The 22,129-nt window shown below is 34.5% G+C and overlaps 2 protein-coding genes and 1 long non-coding RNA gene across 5 annotated transcripts in view; 2 read left to right on the plus strand and 1 right to left on the minus strand.

Moving 5' to 3' along the window:
* The window catches only part of tex264b (testis expressed 264, ER-phagy receptor b), a 95,648-nt gene extending 85,438 nt beyond the window's left edge, over nt 1-10,210 (plus strand). Inside the window, exon 4 of the mRNA XM_087274032.1 lies at nt 7,379-10,210. Within this exon, the coding sequence (XP_087130158.1) occupies nt 7,379-7,647 (269 nt within the window). The 3' untranslated portion in view covers nt 7,648-10,210. The remainder of the gene's footprint in view (nt 1-7,378) is intronic.
* The window catches only part of LOC147834876 (uncharacterized), a 75,601-nt gene extending 56,991 nt beyond the window's left edge, over nt 1-18,610 (minus strand). For both annotated transcript variants that reach the window (XR_015502850.1, XR_015502849.1), the window contains exons 1-2: nt 18,411-18,610; nt 7,377-7,605 (exon numbers count right to left, since the gene is read on the minus strand). This is a non-coding gene — a long non-coding RNA (uncharacterized LOC147834876). The remainder of the gene's footprint in view (nt 1-7,376; nt 7,606-18,410) is intronic.
* A 1,343-nt stretch (nt 18,611-19,953) lies between these two features.
* Nucleotides 19,954-22,129, plus strand: part of grm2b (glutamate receptor, metabotropic 2b) — a 58,439-nt gene continuing 56,263 nt past the window's right edge. For both annotated transcript variants that reach the window (XM_087272622.1, XM_087272623.1), the window contains exons 1-2: nt 19,954-20,376; nt 20,451-20,579. The gene's annotated coding sequence lies outside the window, so the exon portion shown is untranslated. The remainder of the gene's footprint in view (nt 20,377-20,450; nt 20,580-22,129) is intronic.

The raw sequence follows: 22,129 nt of genomic DNA on the forward strand, positions 1-22,129 counted from the left end.
AAACGGTTCACAGATGCTCTTCTGCATACCTCAGTTGTAACAAGTGATTATTTGAGGTACTGTTGCCTTTCTATCAGCTTGAACCAGTCTGGCCATTCTCCTATGACCTCTGTATTTGTCACTGGATATTTTCTCTTTTTCGGACCATTCTCTGTAAAACCTAGAGATGGTTGTGCGTGAAAATCATAGTAGATCAGCAGTTTCTGAAATACTCAGACCAGCCTGTCTGGCACCAACAACCATTCCATGTTCAAAGTCACTGAAATCACCTTTCTTTCCTATTCTGATGCTCGGTTTGAACTGCAGCAGCTCGTTTTGATCATGTCTACATGCATAAATGCTTTGAGTTTCTGCCATGTGATTGACTGATTAGAAATTGGAGTTAGCCAGCTGTTCGAAAGGTGTACCTAATAAAGTGGCCGGTGAGTGTAAATGCAAGTACTGTATAAACCCATACCAAATGTTGTGAATGTTATTTCCCTGCAGCTTCAGCTTGAAGGACACTTTGTTCTTTTTCTCCGACAGTATCAATCGCTTCACCTTTATCCCTCTCTCTTTCACGTCGCTGTCATCCCTCTATTTCGCCTTTATCTGCTCTGTCTATCTCCACTTGCAAAAATGCCACGCTGACAGGAGGCAGATAAACACTAAGTGAACGGTCATCTAATAGACACACAATACATCCCTTCATCTCAGAATCACTGACATAACAGAAAAAAATAAAGAAATGCTGCACCGTTGACATGTTTGTCAGTCCAACACGCTGAGTGTGAACCGATGGGGCCTCCTTCAAAATCACACACCTTACTCAATCTGTTAGTCTGTTAGCTCTCTCATAATGTCACTAACTGTGTGTGTGTGTGTGTGTGTGTGTGTGTGTGTGTGTGTGTGTGTGTGTGTGTGTGTGTGTGTGTGTGTGTGTGTGTGTGTGTGTGTTTGTGTGTGTGTGTGTGCTAAAGTGATAAAGAACTTTTACTGAATTGCTACAAAACATTGGGTCTAATTCACGAACCATGCACAAATGTATGCGCATGTAGTAATACGCATGTATGGAGTACACTTTAGTAGTAAAATGTATTCTAAATCTCTGAAAAAATTCAAGAACAAATTTTACCACACATATGCAGTAATCACGTATGCCCGGGGCCTCTTAAACATATATAAAGAACTCTACATGTAATTAGAGATGGTATTCACAAGAGAAATAAAAGTATTTTTTATTCATTAAATTAATATTTACTAAAATTTAGTAGTATTAAAATCTACTATCATTAAAAACTGATATTACAGTATATATATGTTTTCTAAAGTCTACAAAAATCCAGTGTATTTTACCTCGCGTTTTCAGAAATCGTTAGGGGTGTAACCAATCACAGTTGATCCGTGATTTATACGAATTACAACCCACAGTTCTGAATGCACATGACCCGCGGATTAATAACTTTTTTGAGCTTGTAAGTTAACCCAACATTAATAACAATTGCAGAGAGAGAGAGAGAGAGAGAGAGATCGCCTCCAGCGTCATTCAAATCACGTGTATGAAAGCATTTCAGCTTCCCTGGAAAATACAATGATGACGGAAGAAGTTGTGGTGGTGGGAACTACCTAAATGCTTTCTTAGGTTATTAATTAAAGGTGTTTTCTGTCACTGTCAATGCTTGTTTAGCTTGTATAAATGCATTGTGTAAAGCTGCACAATTAAACATTAAAAATCGTGATCTCAATTCAAACCCACGCAGCATGAATGATAAATAAAAATGATTTACATATGTTTAATAATCCTTCGAAGCGCTGCATTCAAATCTGTGTTTGATCGAGAGAGATTCAGTTATGACACTTTACAAACAATTCAATAACACAGAAGTACTGGGAGAACAGTTTATAGTTCAGATATAATCACCAATGTTTATGGTAAAGATAAAAATCACTGTTTAAATGGAACCTGAACTGAAGCAGGTGAATGTTGTAGCAATTACATCGTTTAACCAATAGGTCAAACAACCATCAAAATTATGTTACCATTAAAGTTATTTTTTATTTGTTTCATTGTCATAATTGTCTCGTTTTAAATCATAATTTGACTTATAAACTTCTCTGGACAAGTGGTGCTTTGCTGAAGAGCCTTTATATGGGCATGGTGTATTATGCAATTTACTAAGACGCTTCCGGAGAACACTTAAAATTTCAAACAGAAGAACAAGTTTAAAAAACACTCATGTGTACGCATGCTTTGTAAATCAGGCGGAAAGTTTAGTGATAAGTTAAAATGCATGTATAAATAGCCAATTATTAGTGAATAAGATCCATTGTACTTCATGTTTCATATGATGAACAACAGAAAGGCACAACATTGATTAATTTGCTGATAATTCAGATAGCATTTACCTATGTTTTGACTTTGTTTACAATTTTTTTAATTGTCACAGTATTAGCTTAAACTGTTATATTTCACTAGTAAAACTATTTAAAACATTTAACTGCAATATTTTAGTGCTCTTTCTACTGCCAACATTTCAGATGAGCCTTTTAAGTACTTTTGATTTCAGTTACAAAAGAACATTTTCTATCAATATTTTAATTTTTCTTAATCTATTAAAATATAAAGTCAATCAAAATGAATTTCAATTGTTGATTTTTTTTGTCTTTTTTGCAAAGTGAGTGATGCTGTGATAGATTGGCTGAAGATCGGTATCGGCCGATAATCACATTTCATGACTCAATCAGTACTCGCTGATCTGGCCATTCTCATGAACCGATTGCAAGTGTGATTGTTTACGAGAAAGTTATATTATCTTCACAATATTGCAGGTTCACTAAAACCTAGCTGGAAATATAAAGAAAATAAAAACACTTAAAAAAAAAAAAAAAATATATATATATATATATATATATATATATATATATATATATATATATATATATATATATATATATATATATATATATATATATATATATATATATAATTTTTTATATTTATTTTAATAATTAATGATTTTAATAATATATAATTTTTTTTTCTTATTTTGAGCCCCCCTAAAATGAAAATCTTAAAATTGGCCCTGGGTACAGTTATATAAAGCTTGAAGCATCAGAATCGGTACCCTATAATCAACCAATCACTATGACAAGGTATTGGTACTCTGTATTGGCTGCAAAACACCTGATCGGACCATCCCTAGATGTAATCTAATTAAAATAACAATTATGAAATCATCATAGACATATAAAGTGCTCCTAATGCTGAGCTGTTCTAAACTAGATCAGTAGTCATTTATTTTCATTCAACTTAGTCCTTTATTTATCAGAGGTTGCCACAGCGGAATGAACCATCAACTATTCCATCATATGTTTTACGCAGGGGATGCCCTTCCAGCTAAAACCCAGTACTGGGAAACACCCATATACTCACACACACACACACACACACACACACACACACACACACACACACACACACACCACAGCCAATTTAGTTGAGTCAATTCACTTATATCGCATGGCTTTGGACTGTAGGGGAAACCTCCCACACCAATACAGGGAGAACATGCAAACTCCACACCGAAATGCCAGCTGGGACTCGAACAAGCGACCTTCTTACTGTGAAGCGACAGTGCTAACCACGGAGCCACTGTGCCACCAGATCAGTAATCAGCGCATTGTAAAAAAAAAAACTAAGAAACACAAAAAACAACCCAGCTACTATATACTATGCTAAAAGTTAAGCATGAAACTAGTTATCCACAAAGCCTCATGTTCACACTGCAATGCCAACACATGCAGTTCACCAAACACTCCTCATCTCCTTTCCACAACTGCTAATTAGCAACTAGCAGCACTGCAGAAACAACCTGGAAGAGCTGATTAAACAGAAGCAAACGGGTTTCTCTTTTTAAACTTTTAAATGAGAAGATGTTAGGAGCTTTAGGCTTGCTGTATTATTACTCACTGTGAAGCTGAGTGCATTTACAGCACATGCAAAATCATGTTTAATGAGCTGACAATGCATGTGGTCAGGTAAATGCATTCCTATATGAGAGTAAGGTCATATATGGCATAAGCATAAGATGATCTTGACAGCATCTAAATGCATTAACGAGATTTGTGTTGCTTTATTGAGTGTGATACACGACAGAAACATGTCCTTACTGTGGATTTAAGTGCATCCAGATGGAGGGATCATTTTGAAGTAACGGAGGAGGAAATATACCACAAGCTCAGACTCTTTCTTGACCCAAAGACTCATAAAAACGCGTTCTCATCTCAGACACCAGAAATAGAAAGTGCTTCAATCAAAACTGCTGCATCATGAAAGAGTAACAAATGAGAATAATTATTTGCCTCAATCTGAATAAGACAATAATATGATTAAGGGCTGTTTCTCAAACCCAGACTTGGAAGAACGAACTCCCGAGGACGCAAGGACACAAGTCGGGTACTTCTTCAAATGGAACGGCTGTATACTTCATAACGTCACTTACCTCACCATGGATTCATCGGTTTCACTGTACATTAAAAATAAAATGATTTAATTATATAAAGCACGGCCCTGTAATTAATATTATATTGATATTATAAATCTACATTCTTGATTTAGGAAAATGTAAACAAATCTAAATAAATGAAGTGAAATGTGTTATACACAGACAAGTGTCTATGATTATCAAATTTAATAAACTACAATGGACATTATACAAGTATAAAGTACAAGACGTGCACAATAAGAAATAAAGATAACATTAAGCAATTTTGTAAACGAAGACAAACCTCGTACAACACGGTAACAATTAAAGACAATTATAAAACGTAACAAAATAATACTGCCCAAATAATACACCTGAGAACAAATAATAGATTTAAAAAGACCAAAAACAGTCCGTTAGATCTTCACATGATGTATTAAATATCATGTTTTAACTACAATAGAGAGATGAGATCCAGCGGTACATCTGAGATGGACTGGCCGAAGTAAAGCTGCTCTCGGCGGGGGAGGTGATGACGAAACTCCTGCTGGCAGGCTGGGAGTCGGAGTTCGCATAAGCTGAGGCACATCGTTAAAGATGCGCTTTCTTTGTGAATAAACTGCCGGTTCGAGCTTAAAACAACTACATTATCACCTGAAAAACTGTTAAAACTTTATTTTGTGACACAGTAAAGGAGTATTTTTAAAACCGTGAGGGTTTTTTCTTCCACCATTAGCATTTGCTGGTTAAGCTGCAATGCATTCTGGAATATCTACATATAATTTATTACAGTTGGTGTACATCATGGCACCATGTGATTTTGGGCGTTTTGTTTATAACTTTACAACATGTTCAACTGCAGTTAATTTCTCATACTATGTGTGCAAACAGACGACAACGGATACAAGTTCTTAAGCAACAGGCAGCAATGAGATACTATTGGGTTTCATTCACTGACTTTTCATTCATGCCCCTGAAACAAACTCAAAGGTACTGGATAAGAGCACAGTCATCGTTTCCCATTCCCACGAAAAATGTGCTTTCTTGTTTGAAGGTATTGGCTGTGTCCAGAATAGGCATGGGCCGGTATAAGATTCTGACGGTATAATAACGGTATTATGGTATTGTGATCACTGCTCTAAAATAAGTTATTTTTAAATGCCTGGGTAAAATAACAAAAACTTTTCCTATTGAACACCGATTTAAAATATTTTGGAGCAGTAAACATGTCTGGTTAAATAATTCAAATGAATCACTGACTTTTGCTATCTTCCTTCGTTTCAAAAACCCAGATTTATTTACAATTTACAAGACTTCTTTGGATATATTTTTTTGCTTGAGATACTGTTGTCCTAAAAAAAAAACTAAAAAACTACGTGAATAAAAAATCTGACACATACCTTAGGAACGGTAGTACAGAAAATGTTGGCGAGTTTTAAAACCTTGACTTTCCAAACGGCGGTATACCTTGAAATCGGTTATCATCCCATGCCTAGTCCAGAATCACATACTTCCATACTATATAGTACATTAAAAACAGTATTCGAACACAGTAGTATGTCCAAATACAGTGCAAGGACAACACAAAATCACATTCTGCACACATTACAAAGTGCTTCCTAAGGAATACGAGGAATACAAGGCTTATTTAAAAAATAAAAAAAATTCACGAGGAACGCATTAAATAATCTTTGTTGTATCGTCTGCAATCAAATACAAGTCAAAGTAAAATTTGAAATCCCTACTTTCTTTTTTATTTGCATTTTCTATACTATCCCAACTTTTCTCATACCCTCACATATTTTACAATTCTATCCTGCTATCATCCTGTAAAGATATTTTCCCAAATTTCTCCCATATTTTTAATCTTTCTGTGAAGAGCGGCAATAAACATTAAAGAGCTGATCCTCCCCTATACACAACCTATACCACCGAACAACAAGGGGACGCCCCTTGCTTTTAAAGGTGAATCTGTTCTGTGATTTCATTTTATTTAGGCAGGAAAACACTGAAATAATTATAAAAATGGCAGGATTCCCTTCCTTTTCAATACAGGCACTGTTGCCCCTTCTATGCAATCCTCAAAACAGTGAGTTCATGTAGCAGTGCGTGAAAATAGTGTTAATAAATATAAATATAAATACTGTTATAAATAGTGGTACCTCTGGGTTTTGGGTGCATGTTTTAAGAGACATATACACAATAATAATAATAATGATATCTGAACATGTCAATCTTGCTGAGTTCTTTAAAAAACAACAAATGTTGTCTTAGATGAGCATAAACAGTTAGGAAAGCAATCAAATGCATTCATTATAGATCTGTGCACATCTCTGTTAATGCAATCAAACAAAAATCTAGATGAGAGATTCATTCGCTGCTTTTTAATCAGAATGTTTAAATTATACAGTGAATAAAAGATTAATGAGATTAATAACTTGATTTAATTTCATTACAATAGCTGTTCATTTTAATAGGCTAAACTGTTTGATAAATTATTTGCAGCTTTTTCTAATGCCTGCTATTTATTCTATCCTTTGTAAATAATAACAATATAAAAATATATTACTGACTGTTTTAATCACAATTTTGACAGGTATGCTTTTTCTGATTTGGGGTTGTACTACAAAATGTTAGTTTTATTGAGGTGTTTACATGTCTGTATTGCACTTCAATAATGTGACTAAAATAGGATGCACCACATGTCTTAACTCGATTACTGTTAAGTTCAATTGTGACTTATGAGAGATACTCAAATATCGCTGTTTACATGTAGACTCTTTAATCAGAGTATTGTCTTAATCGTATTAAAATCTGAGTATTAGTGTTCATTTACTCATTGTTTATGTGAACAAGCTCACAGTGGCGAAATGAATCATCTCTTGTGTTTGGTGTGTGTGTTTGTCAACATACAGGTGCTGATTCCAACAGCGAGCGCAGTTCTTCTGTGAGCCAGCAGGACGCTTCACCTGCCCCGTCCAGCACGCGGACACACTCGCACCCGGACAGACAGCAATACTGGGACTTCGATCGTGTGGAGAGAAGCGACACCTCCAGCGTCTCTTCCTTCGAGGAGCTGGAGCTGGATTCGGACAGGTGCGAACACACTCTTCCAGCCCTCGCAACAGGCGGAAAACACAACCTGCAGGACCAGGACAGAGAGATCATGGTGGAGGAAGAGTAAGACGGAGAGCAGTGAATTGTGGGAAATGTGAGGGATGTGTTTTGACTTTGATAGTTCACTCAAAAATCAAAGTTCTGTCATTAGTTTTGTTCTTCCAAAAGGCTAATTTATACTTTGTTCGACCGTATTCAAATTTTACTTACATTTTATGAAGTAACAATAGTAGTTACAATTATTACAATGCTTTCAATTAAGTTTTAGATTTCACCTTTTCTTTTTTAAATTTTATTTTGTTTGTTTTTTGGATTATTTTACTATATAATAATTAACTACAAAATTTCAGTAATTATTTTCTCCAGAAATCACAAAAAAAAAATTTATCAAAAATGGTTTGGTGTTTTCCATGAATTTTATTTATTTTCCATGAATTTTAATTTTATTTTATTCCATTTTATTTAGACATGATATGTCCTGTTACTTTTTATTTGTTGTCATTTTAATTTTGCTGTAATTTCTTTAGCATAATTTGACTATAACAATTAATTATATAATTATTATCATTATTTTCCCTTCTAGAATCCACAATACAAGTCGTCATTATGGATTCCAAGAAATTTAATTTTGTTATTTGAATGCAGTCATAATATTTTTGCAGTAATCTTTTTCTTCTAATTTTAGTTTTTTTTTTTGGTTTTTTTTTTGCATTATTTGACTACATAATAATTAATTATATAATTATTATCTGTATTTTTTCTCTCCAAAAACAAAAATGTAAAAATGATCCATATAGTTTGGTGTAGAAAGAAATATTATTTTTAATTTTATTTGGATGCAGTCATAATATTTTTAATTTGTTCTATTTTTTACATTTATTTTTTTAACATTATTTTACTATATAATAGTTAATTATATAATATCATTAGTATTTATTTTCTTCAAAAAACACAATAAATTGGTCCATATGGTTTGATCTATTCCAAGAAACGTTATTTTAATTTAGATATAGTCATGATATTTTTAGTTATTATTATTATTATTATTATTATTATTACTTTTTTATTATTGTTTTTTTTGTGCATTGTTTGACAATATAATAATGAATTATATAATTATTATTTATATATTATCTGTATTTTTTTTCTCCAGAAACCACAATAAAAGTGGTCCATTTGGTTTGGTCTATTCTAAGAAATCTAAATTTTATTTGGATACAGTCGTAATATTTTTAATTTATTAAAAATTTTTCTTTTTAATTTAGATATTTATTTGTTCTTTTAGCATTATTTTACTTTGTAATTATTAATTATATAATAATTATTGGTAGTTTTTCTCCAGAAACCACAGTAAAATAGTCCATATTGTTTGGTCTATTCCAAGAAATATTATTTTAGTATTAATTGGATATGGTCATGATATTTTTAATTTGTTATAATAAAAATTTTATTGCAATTTTTCACATTTTTATTTTATTTTTTAGCATTATTTGACTATATAATTATTAATTATATAATAATTATCAGTATTGTTTCTCAAGAAACCACAATAAAATTGCTTTGTATGGTTCTGTGCATTTTCAAGAATTGTTATTTGGATACGGTCATGATTTTTTTTTTATTTGTTGTAATTCTAATTTTGTTGTAGTTTATATTTTATAAAATTATAGAACATTGGGAAGGCAAAAATGACAGATTTGTGATATTCGGGTCAAACATACTTGTATATTGTCGAGGATGTGTGGGGAAAAAATTTGTTAAAATGTGTTCTTCAATTAATAAATTGACAAAGTTGTTTAGTCGGGATGGAAGAGAACAGTCAGGTACACAGTTTTGTCTGTAGACAAGAAATAACTACATAATTAAGCCAGGTAACCTGAATTTCTTGAAAACATCTTCCGCATTTTATTTCGTTCGTCCTCATTATTCAACCTGTTGTGTGATTGTCATTGATTTGTAAGTTCTTGTTGACTGACGTTAAACTGACATTGTCTTCAAACTGATGTTATTGATTATTCATGTGAATCTATTTAAATGTTATTCCAGTCTAATTTGTTATTCTCCATCCGCTGTCGTCTTCCTTCAGTAATTACTAATTTGCACCCAAAGAAACTCCCAAAACTGAAGAGCTGTGTGACTTGAATATTCATTCCTCGAAGCCATATGTTCATAGACGAACCAAATCTTTATTTGCACCAGAAACTGACAGAAAACATTTTCTCAGGAAGGAAACAACCGCAGGAGATTTTTTGCAACACTCGTGTTTACTTGTTCGCAATTAAAGGTGTTTGGAGCACCATCATTATCTGATTACATAAATTATATTTGCAAGCACTTGGGTTTTCTTACATTACAGATTACACTCGATTGGTGTAGTATATTTTATAAATGTTCCAGTGGTATCTTCTGAGCTGTGAATGTTGATGCATTTTAAAGTGTTGTTTTTTAACTGATGTCTAAAAATAGTTTATTCCTACAATAGTGTGTATTTTGTACCGGGTTGTGCATACTTCCAATGTACTTGATATATTGTCAGATTTAGATATAATTTATAATATTTTATATCAACGTCTGATTTGAAATCTTTGTTTTGATAGTTGTTGAGCAACTTAATAAAGAGTTTTAACAAACCATTGCATTCTTTTTGTGCTGTATAAATCTCCTACTAGCTTATATTAATTCAGTTAATATTATATATTATTAATATTTATACAATAGTTCTGTCTGGTTCTCGAGTCTGACCGGCTGATTAAAAGCAATATCAGCACTTGTACAGCCTCTTCACCCTTGTGTATTACTCCACATACATGAGTGGCAAGCAGAGGACTACAGTTTGAAAAATATTGCAGCTGCTGGACAACAATGTACTTTTGAGGCTTTTAAAGGTGAGAATGTGGTTTAGATTGCAAATATGTAGTTTATTTAAAAGGACAGTGCCTATTTTCAGCACGTTGGTGGCCATCAGCCTGTCATACTGAGCAGAGCATACTGAGGTGGGGACAGAGCCCACATAATAAGCCCTCAGAGGAGAACAACAGCATTTTTATAAATGCATGTTTCAAACTACAGCTGAACAAATCATTGCAGAACAGCTAAGTGACATTCTTAAGACCATCTCTCTCTTTTGTATCTTGTAGTGTTGTATTTTAGAGCTGCATGATTCTGGCTAAAATGGGAAAAAAATAAAATAAAAAAAATAAAAATCACAATTTTATTTATTTTTTTGCCTAAAATAAAGATCACCATTTTCTCACCATTCTGTAGATGTAAAATAAAGGCTAATATGACTGGGCTATTATTATTATACTCAAACATGTGGTAAAACAGCAATAGGCTTTGTGTAGTTGTACCGTTGGTTAAAATGCTACATTTTGTTTAGACTTGGAATGGTGGAATTGAACAGACTTTAGATTTGTCCTGGTCATTAATGCTGATGATAATTCTGATGTTGTATTATTGTGTTTGAGACATATGCCTACAATCTGTAATTCTCTGCTTAAAAACTGTCACTGATGTGATTTTCGTGAATGCAGAAGACTGGGTGGGTATTTTTGCATTTCGGTGAGTTTTGGATACTTTAAGCTGGAATCAGTCAGCTACATCTGGCAACACTGTGTGCGCTTGTGGTTTCATTTTCACTGCTAAGAGCGGTTCACTTAACACGCAGCTCCCAAACGATCACTCCGTGCCACAAACGGAATGTTATTTACAACTTTATTACCTGTTATTCACAGCCTATGCAGGTTCTGTTCACTAAAGTAAACTTCATTCAGAAGCGCGAGAGCCTCTCTGTGGTAACAGCTGACGGTCAGCTCACGTCACGTGTGACTTTGCGGTCCCAAATACATTACATAAAGACAGAAAAGATATTTTTGAGGTGAATTATACCTTATAAATACAGCATGTGACTCCTTGAACATCATTTAGAGGTGTCCACATTGCTTGAACAATGTATGTAAAACAATGTGAAGGCTTGTGCGGCCACCAATGCTTCTCTCCTGAACTTGAAAATATTATTGAATCGTAGAAATGCTGGATTATGATCGTCTAGAGGGTCAACTCGAGATTGTGATCTTTTCACGATTAATTGTGCAGCTCTACTGTATTTATAGCACAGTAATTTGGTAGTGTTTGCTTTGGCTTTGCCGGGGATAACTATTGTGATATCCTGATTACAACAGAGAATTACAAGGGAATCTCTGTAGACTGATGGCATGTCATGCCGTTCAGCCTAATAATCTTAAAATGTCTCCAAAATCACCTGTTTTGTCATCATTTTAGACATTACGCTAGAAAATCATTCCAATACTAGCTCTAAGGTGATGTATGTGAATGAGCAACAGTTTCTGCTGTTCTGACGATCAGCTGCAGATGTGTATGATCGACAGAAGAGAGTAGTTCCTCTTACAAAACGGTTTGAGAATCTCCGTGTTTGATTTTCCTTTTTATATACTCGATTATGCCGTTGAACTGTTGTACTGTATAAATGCAATATCACACGAGTAGCAGTGCGTTATGGCTGTGCATCACCACCAGTGCTGATATAATATTAAACCACACTGAACTGAGCTAAACTGAACTTAAACTTTGAAAAATAATCTACACTGTTTCTATTTAATATGATCTTTTATGTGAAGCTGCTTTGACACAATCTACATTGTAAAAGCGCTATACAAATAAAGGGGAATTGAATATCGCACCGCTACTCATGTGATATTGCTCATATAAACTAGGGCTGCATAATACAAGAAAAATCTGACATTGTGATATTTAATTTTGCTGCATTCTACACTTCGATATGAATATAATTTCAGCAGCTGAAATGAATAGCTCTATTTGGAAAGATTTCCTTAATTTGGATCGACTGGGATGATCGAGTCTTTTTCTGTGTAGTGCATCTACTTAAAATATAATAAATTACATACTGTAAGCATATCTAAATAAAAAGAATGTGGAAGTAATCAGATATAGAAATTGAGCAATCAAACAAACAAGGTCATCATCATTGTAGAAATAATAATAAAAAAATTATTAATATCGTTTCATCTTTAATAAATAATCTAATCCTGCAATGTGTTTATTGTGCATACACGCATTGCAATATCGATGATCAAAAGATATATTGTTCAACCCTAATTTAAACTAGTTTAATCAGGAGTCAAATCTGTTTTTCCTTTTATTGTGGTGTTTTATAAAGCTGCTAATGTTTAGTTTTTTTTTTTTCAATATTTCTTTTTTTTATTGCCTATTCATTGTCATTTGTTTGTTCATATTTACAATACAGATATTAGAATGTGAATAGGTCTATTTCATTAAAATGGCTAGCGTTATGCCCTTTTAATATTCATTTATTTTAGCTTGGTCCCTTTATTAATCAGGAGTCGCCACAGCGGAATGAACCGCCAACTTATTCAGCATATGTTTTATGCAGCGGATGCCCTTCTAGCTGCAACCCATCACTGGGAAACAACCATACACTCATTCACACACATACACTTTGGAAAATTTAGCTAACCCAATTCACCTATAGCGCATGTCTTTAGACTGTGGGAGAAACCGGAGCACCCGGAGGAAACCCACGCCAGCACTGGGAAAACATGCAAACTCCACACAGAAATGTCAACTGACCCAGCTGAAGCTCGAACCAGTGAGCTTCTTGCTATGAGACAACAGCGCTACCCACTGCGCCGCCCGCCCTTTTAATAATAAATGTGTAATATTAATGTGTGAATTTTTCAGCACAAGATATCTCACAGACCAGTATTATTTATTATACCATGCTGTACTGTAAACACCTTCTTTGGGTTTTTTTAGGAATGTCACTTTAAATGCAAATGAGCTCCAGCTTTCCGTCCCCTTTCCAATAAAGGGCGGAGTCTTTACAATGTTACAAATACTTTTTAATGCCTTTTAAAGTCTTGTCAGCTAAAACGTGTGCAGTAAAGTACACACAAAACTGCAGAAAAAAAAAACACACACACATTTAAAAATTTGAATTATTTATTCTCTTGTAAGAAAACACAAGACTACATTCGAGATGTTAGAGTTCAGTGTAGTGACTGATAACTACAAATCAACCAATAAACTTCAGAACTTTGATGTCTTGTTGTTATTGCTCTCTATAAAACCCAGGCTTCTGTAATTCCCTCTCTGTATTGTGTCTCCTACTGCTTTCTTTGTTTTCTGTAAAAATCAAAACCATTGTCTGTTCTCCCAAGAGATCGATTTAGGGTCTCTTTGCACTGACGTTTTCAGAGGCCACATGAACACAGTCAGCTTCAAAGTAATCCACACACTGTAGTTGACACTGTAGGCCCTAATTGAAAATAATACATCACAATATTGCCTCCGGAGACATTGAAAGAAGTTTAAGTATATGGATAGGGTCAAGTGTATAAACTACTCTTACGTACTTCAAACATACCGTCTTGTTGGAGGAGTTGTTTTTGACTTGACTACAACGGTCCGGATTAAAAATTAATCATGATCGTGTCGCTCATGGCATTCGACCTCTTGCTGTGAGGCAACGTGCTGCCCACTGCGCCATTATACTGCCCCAAATTAAAAAGGTATTATTTCTTATTTTTTTATTTAAAGTGTTTAAGTTACAATACTCCCAAAATAATTCCACATAAATTCACAGATTGTTTTACAAAATTCCTTACAGAAATAGCATAATGTAAAATGTCATAATAAAAGCAAAAATGTCTGCAGATTCTGCCTGTCCTTGCAGATAAGTATCGAATTCCAGTATTGTGACATCCCTACTAATCTTTCAACTTTAAAAAAAATATATTTTTACAGTGTGTACCGTAATGTCCCTTTATGTATTAATTCTGCTCTTTTTATTTTTGGCCAGTCTTCTGTGTCTCTCTGCAGGAAGCAGCTGCTTGCTCCTTTGTTTGGTCCTGCCCCTGCTCCAATTGATGCCACACCCTGCCTAGTCAGCTGACTCCTGGCTGCCTATAAATTCTTCCTTTGTCACTTTATGTTTAGCTGTTTGAGCTCACTTGTGGTTGGTAGTGGTGTGTTTACGATTATAGAAAGAAATTGTGTGTTTGTTAGTTAGATTTGTTGAATTTGAGTTTTTCTAAGTATCTGAAAAAAATCTGTGAAAGTATTTAGTGCTTTAGTTCTTGCTTTGTTGACATTGAAAATCTAACCCCTGCCTATTAAATGATTACTCTGCTGTTTTGCCCCTTTTGGATTTGTTAGCTGATTGTAAATATTTGTACCTGGTAAGTAGGGAGCTTGACGCCATTTTCTTTTGTACCTTCTTTTATTGATTGTTTTTGGACAGGGGAGTGAGGTAAGAAAGTGTATTTCATTTTCTTTACTTTTGCTGAAAATAAGAAATTTAGAGGGGATTTAAAATTGTATTTGTTTTGTTTATTGTTTTGGCCTGGTCAGCTCCTGAAGTTGAAAAAAGAGACAAATTTTGTTCGAGAAAATCACTGTGAAAATAAAATCTATATTTTCTTAGCAGCATTGCGTGTACAGTCTTCCCTTTCATGTTGCATCCTAACCCCTAGATGGGGCGTAACATGAAATGGGGGGGCTTGTCCTATGTTTTTTTTTTCTACTCCCAAATTTTTCACAGATAAAGCAGAGTCATTCAAGCACTATTTAATTAATGGTTTGCCTGGGGCTTTTACTTTGTGTAGGAGGAAAATTAAGTGTTTGTGCTATGACGTCAAAATTTGAATTGGATCGGTTTACGATTGCACCCACACATAAACAATTTGATAAGTGTCGTAAAGATGATCTGTTGTTGATCACAGATTTCTTTAGCATTAGTATTTCTCGTAATGCACTGAAAAGTGAGATTAAGGAGGTGTTGCGCACTGAGCTCTTGAAACAAAAGATATTACCGGAAGCGGACACGTTTACGAGTGTTGCACCTAGTTTGGAGCTAGTTTCAGAGCACCAGCTCTGAAAATTAAACTGACATAGAAACTATTTTCACATTAACTTAAAGTGAAATCTGATGTAAAGTCACTAATAATGTGGTTTTATTTATTTATTTTTTAAAGTAAATTTCCCCTGAAAACAGCAACGGAAATTGGAAATTTGAGTATTTTTTACAACTTTAAACACCTTCTAATAGCTTTAAACTACCTTTCAAAGCTTTGACCCCTTGCAAGTATTGTCAAATCTTAACTTCATACTTGACTTTGATTGATGGAGAACTTTTGACCCTAAACAATCAACAGTTAGTTTCTGCAGCACCGGTTTGAAACATTTCTGACTCAATTATTCTGGCTGACCTATTTATAAACTGCACTTTCACGCTTACTTTACCACCGAATATAACAAATACATGTTATTCTTGCATGAACGCTTCACAAGCGTGTTGTTATTTAGCATATCAATAAGCAGTTTTACATGCCGTTGCATCAGACAAACAGTATTTCCAGAGGGCTGACCACCCGCTTTCAGACTGATCTGAGAATCTGACAAATTACAGCTACTGTACTTCCACTTTGGGTGGAAAAGTTTGAAGCAATTTCTGACAATCATATCTGCGTGTCCTTGCACTCCCCATAACTTTCTCCTATATTCATCTCCTTCTTCAAGATCTGCCCATTATGATGTTCTTTTCTGAGGCAAAATTGGTCCCTTTGTGTTAGAGGTGGTTATTATATAATCTATTGCGAGTGTTTGTGGCTCTAATCACCACTATGGGAGTGTGCATTTCTCTGCAAATATCCAAATTACTTGTGTGTGTGTATGGAAGACAAAGCTAGCTCTGTGTTCTGGCTGGTGTGTGTCTCTCCGTCAGCGATCGGCCCCCTCCTGATTCCCCTTTAATTGGTTGAGAATGTGAACTTGGACAGCGCTTGAGGGCTTTTAACACACTGTTCTGGAACCTGAAGCTTAAGCATTTGGCTTCTGCTGATACAGTACCAACTCGCATTTTTCAGAGAACCATCAGTATGTTAAGTTTCACCGTAATTATACCTTCTTTTATGCTGTCTTGCACAGATGAATGGCCTCATCATTAAGAGCTCTTTCTCAATAGTTTGGGTTAGAATCAGCGGTGCGATTCGAAAAACTGCAAGTGGGCAGCGTTTCCTTTGCTTTGGCTTAAATGTAAATGTAATTAGGCGTCTGTGTTTGATATAGAGCTGGATTCAAGAGGTTGTTAGGCTATAACAGGCATCTCATGGCCTGTATTTATGGAGAAACGCAATGATCTAAGAAGTTCTTCTAAGTTTAAACATTTTAAATACATTTCAGACACATAAAATGTTTAATTACAAAACAGTAGATAGTCTTGTAGACTGAAAAGTGTTCAATAATCATTAGCATGCAGTAGGGGTGTAACGGATCATGGTTGATCCGTATGGATAACAACCCACTGTGACCCGCAGATTAATACATTTTTTTTACTGGTGGATTAATCTTAAATTTGTAACGATCGCAGAGAGATTGCCTCTCACGTGATTAAAATCACATGTATGAAAGCATTTAGACTTATCTGTAAAATATAATGTTGATGGAAAGAATTGTGGTAGGTTATTCGGGATGTAGTGGGTTTCATTTAAGGTGTTTTCGGTCACTAGTTTATCCTGCTTAAATGCATTTAGTGTAAGCTGTATGATTATTCTTTATAAGATTGGGATCTCAACACCCACACAACATAAATTATAAATGATGGTGAATTGCATATGTTTATTAATCCTAAGAGATTCAGTCTTTAGTCTTTTTAGTTGGTTGTGAAGTTACAAACAGTCAAAAAAACACAGAAGTACTGGAATGACAGTTTATAGCTTTGATAAAACCACTTATGTTTATGGTAAAGAATAAAATAACCATCATATGCATTTAATGACGCTCAAAAAAGAAAGTTGTGGGCAGCAAATACATTATTTAACCAGTTTAACCAACCAGCCATCAAAAATATCCTTTGAATATTTCTTCAAAAGTGATACATCTAGTAATGAAAAAGTTTGAGTGAATAAAGGAATCATTTATTGAAAGAGACTAAACATACATTTAAATATATACATTTTATACTAAATATACACTAATACATTTAGCGTTATCAACAGTAGTAGTAACAGTGAATTTTTCACAGTACTGCATATTTTACAATTTATTTTTATCCAGCTGATTATTTGTTCTTTTAATTTTTAATAAAATTACAGGTTCTGAGTTCTGTTTGTTAAAACCAAGTGTCTTGCAGTACTGTTTTTGTAATAAATGGAGAGCAGATTACATTTGTCTCCTCCCCTTTTTGGCTGATCCAAAAATGGTCCAATCAGTAACTAACTATAATGTGATCCGAACAGTGAGATTTGTGATCTGTTTCACCATTAGCATGCAGATGCTACATTGTTTTTGTTGTTTAATCCATTTTATTTTTGTAGCATGTTTTATTAGCCTACTCGTTTAACATTAATGTTTCAACATTTGTTTAATAAGAATATTTAACGTAGAACTGACTTTGATTCAGTGTCACACAACATCTGTATTCAAAAATTACACATTGTAATCTGATACTATAGCTACTGAATTAAGTTACAGAAACATTGTTCACTGTTTAAAATATATAAAATATCAATAACAAAAATAAATGTACTGACAGCAGTAGTAAACAGTTTTGTATCATCATTTACATTAATACATTAATCAAAGTTGTCAAAGATCAAGGCCTCGTAATTCAATTTAAAAGCGTATTTAAATACCCAAGAATCTAGTGATAATTTCTGTTAAACACCTGCTATTAATTAATTTACACCGTTTAAAAAACAATACACACCACATTAATGACAAGATAATTAGAGAAACAACACGGTAAACATAGCGGTTTTGGATAAAACTTACCAGTCACACTCACACACCACTTGTTATCTTCGCTGCTAAAGTTTATGGCCTGTCCAAATCTGGTCTCAAAATGATCTCGAAGTATCCCAGAAGTAACTTTACTTCTGATTTTACTACTCTATCACTTTAGAGACAGTGCATGTCCAATTTCCGAAGAATAAACGCGGATTTAAGACCATTCCGACAGCATGCGTGAAAGCGGAATTAAATCTGCTCACGTGTTTTTATTTTAAAGGTGATTATAGCAGACAACCAATCACCAACCGCCTTAGTGCTTCCATCATTAAACATTCATGAGTTGTAGATGCAAAAAAACAACAGTTAAAATGTTAAAAAAAAAAAAGTCTCGATAAACGTTTACATATAGGCCTACTTAATTTAATGTAAAACAAGTGTAAAGTTTGAATTTAATCCTAAACTCGTCAATCAGATTACAGCTATATAAATATGAACCCAAAGCTATGGCATATTTGTTTGAGGGTGAAAATAGCTTGGCTAATAAAAACTTATTTTTTAGTTTGGCTTTTTTTTAAAAACCTACAGCATGCAAATGTTAAATCTTGCTGTAAACACTCAGAAATAAAGCCACGAGAGCTGTCGAAGGGGCGGTACCTTTCCAAATATTGCAAAGGGTCCATATTGGTACTTCAAAGGTGTTTGGGGAGTGCAGTGGGATTTGGGCAATATAGGCGATCGCCCAGGGCGGCATCTTGCATGGGCGGCTGTGCAAAAAAACGTGTCCCGGTAAAAATCTGTTGTGCCCCAATAAAAGTTTTGAGATACGATGGGGGGGCTATGTGCATTCATTTATTTATTTTCTTTTCGGCTTAGTCCTTTTTTATTCATCAGGGGTCGGGGAATGAACCGCCAACTTATCCAGCATATGTTTTACACAGCAGATGCCCCTCCAGTCGCAACCCAACACTCTTTTATTCACACAAATACATACAGTACGGCCAATCTACTTTACCCAATTCGGCTACATGTCTTTGGACTGTGGGGGAAACCGAGCCCCCGGATCAAACCCACGCGAACGCAGGGAGAACATGCAAACTCCACACAGAAACGCCAACTGACTCAGTCTCATGTCCATGAAGCTCATAGGTCTCGTGTAAAAAGAGATAAGTACAAAAATAAGTTAAAGTAATAAACAAATGATGTGTGAGGTATAATGGGGTGTGGAAACCAATAAGCTTGCGCTTCATCCCGCTCCATTTCGACCATGTTGAAATGTATTTTGTTTAAAAAAGGGTTTTGTGTATAGTTTTTCCGTTTGAAACAAATAAATCATATAAAATCTAATAAAAAGACGTGTAGGAAAGGTAAATTACTAAACTCGTATATTTACCAAAGCCAGTTTAAATGTAACCTAAAACGTTATTAAAATTATTTGGGTAAACCATTTCAAGCGTGACAAGCTCTGATGTGACTCCACCTATATTCAGATATAGCACACACACACACACACACACACAGAGAGAGAGAGAGAGAGAGAGAGAGAGAGAGAGAGAGAGATATCCACAGAAGGGGCGTGAGGGTTTTTGTTCCTCACGAACCTGACGAATGCACGAAGCTCGAACCCTGAACACCAGGGTAAAAGATTACCACATTAACAGATTAAATATTAACAGAGAGACCTGCCATTGGCAGTCACTGAGGCGCCCGTTAATAACAGCCTATTCCCGGGCAATATTGTTCAAAAATAAAAAGAAAAACTCTCAAGTTTCAGTTTGGAAAGTCGTGACTGCGAGAGCCAAACCCTGGATCCGTGGAGATTTAGTTTGAGTTTATTAAACCCCTCACGATGGCAGGTTTGTGGACAGAATTCTTGCGCTCACACAAAAGCCCGAGACTGAGGAGAAGGCACCGAACTGACCATTAAGTGGACTTAGGCGGTCTGAAGGTGGTGTTTGTTGCTTTTAATGAGGAGGCATTCATCATTTCGTGTGAATTCCGCTGTGCACAGGTAAGCTCTTCCTCCTTTCTTCTTCTTCTCCTCCTCATCATCACCTCCTGCGCTTCATCAGGTCTTTGTTTCAGCACCAAGGACAGATCCAAACACCTGCACCTGTGGGGGCATCATGAATGGAAGCTGATTTCTCACCAATTATAAAGCATTATCAACTTTGCATTCTTCAAACAACTTACACAGTTCTCAATTCCTCACAGGTAAGCAAGCAATCGTGTGTGTATTTTTATTAGCACATGCATGCGCGCGTAAGCATTTCAAAGCATGCATGACAATTTAAATGCAGTTGCATGTCGGAATGATTGTGTTTAGCATGGGGAAGTGTTTATTATATTAAAGTGGGCGATTTATTGCGTGCAACAATAATCAGAGAAAGCGTAAGTGCCGGAGAATTGCCTTATCTGGCGCGTGCACGGATGCTTTGGCATTTTTTAAGCACAAACCATGTCGTGTGATGGAATACAAACAGGACAGGCTTGCGTTTGAATGTCAATGAGATGTTGCTCCTTTGTTTTTTTTTATATTAGAGCACAAAAGAAATGTGAGTGACAATCCGACACGCTCAACTCTCTGATCAACTTCTGTTGCCTCCGATAGGCAGGATCAGTACTGACATTATGCATTATGCAGAAGTCATATTTTAGGGTTTGCTTTTTTTGTTTTTGGCTTTGGGATTTCTTGCATTGTTAGAATATATTTAGAGCTTAAATCGCTGATTTGAATGCAATATAAGAATTGTATAAACCATCATCAGCCGGTTTTACATTGGGTTTAAGTTCGGGTATTAATGCAAATGTGTTCTGTAAATCAGGTTATGTATTCATTTTTAATATTTCAGACTAATGTCGCTCAGATTGTGCATGTGGAAGTTGCAGCTATACATCAGAAAAGCTTTTCAGACATGCTGAAATTAAGAAAAATCAATGATTTCAGCAAACATAAAAAAAATAATCAAATTAATAAAGCTATAGTAAAATGCATGCAGTTTAATGAAATAAAAATTCAAATTTAATGGAATTTAATGAATGCATTAAAATAGAGTTTTATTTTGTTGCCATTTAACAGATGATGTAATTACCATGATTTAGAGAAAACACTCACACGGAAATGTCATTCAGTGTAACAATAGTTATAAAAAGTATAAAATATCAACCTTAAAAGACTATTTAAAGGGAGAGTTCGCCTAAAAAATATCCACTATTTACTTTCTCTCAAGTGGTTTCAAACCTTGAGATTCTTTTTTCATTTTTTTCTCTGAACACAAAAGAAGATATTTTTAAGAATGTTAGAAAAGGGTAACCAATCACTTGCATAACAGGAAAACTGTAACATTTTACATTACGGGACATATAAGGTTATGCATTTACTAATTTGAACAAACAATGCACAATACTCAGTTAAAATAGCTGAGTTAAAAATACCTCAACATATAACCCAACTAGAGGAGACCTTCCCAATATGGGTTATTTTAATCCAATGCATTGCACTATAAAATAAAAAATGCTGGGTTCCACACAATTCATTCATGTGATCTCAATACAAATCGATTAAGTTAACACTTTTTACAAATTTATGTGAATTGAACATAAAAAATTTAAATTGTCCCAATGAAATCTCAAGAATTGTGTTGTTTCAGCTCATTTTAGTTTAGTTTGAACAAGTAAAAAAATATATATTTTTGAGTGTGGGTTATTAAAGTTAACCCAATCCATAGGGTTTTTTTCAATAATTTTTTTTTTTTCATTCTGGT

This window comes from Danio rerio, chromosome 11 (genome assembly GCF_052040795.2).
Source record: "Danio rerio strain M-AB ecotype USA chromosome 11, GRCz13ab, whole genome shotgun sequence".
In the NCBI taxonomy this organism is placed as follows: Eukaryota; Metazoa; Chordata; class Actinopteri; order Cypriniformes; family Danionidae; genus Danio; species Danio rerio.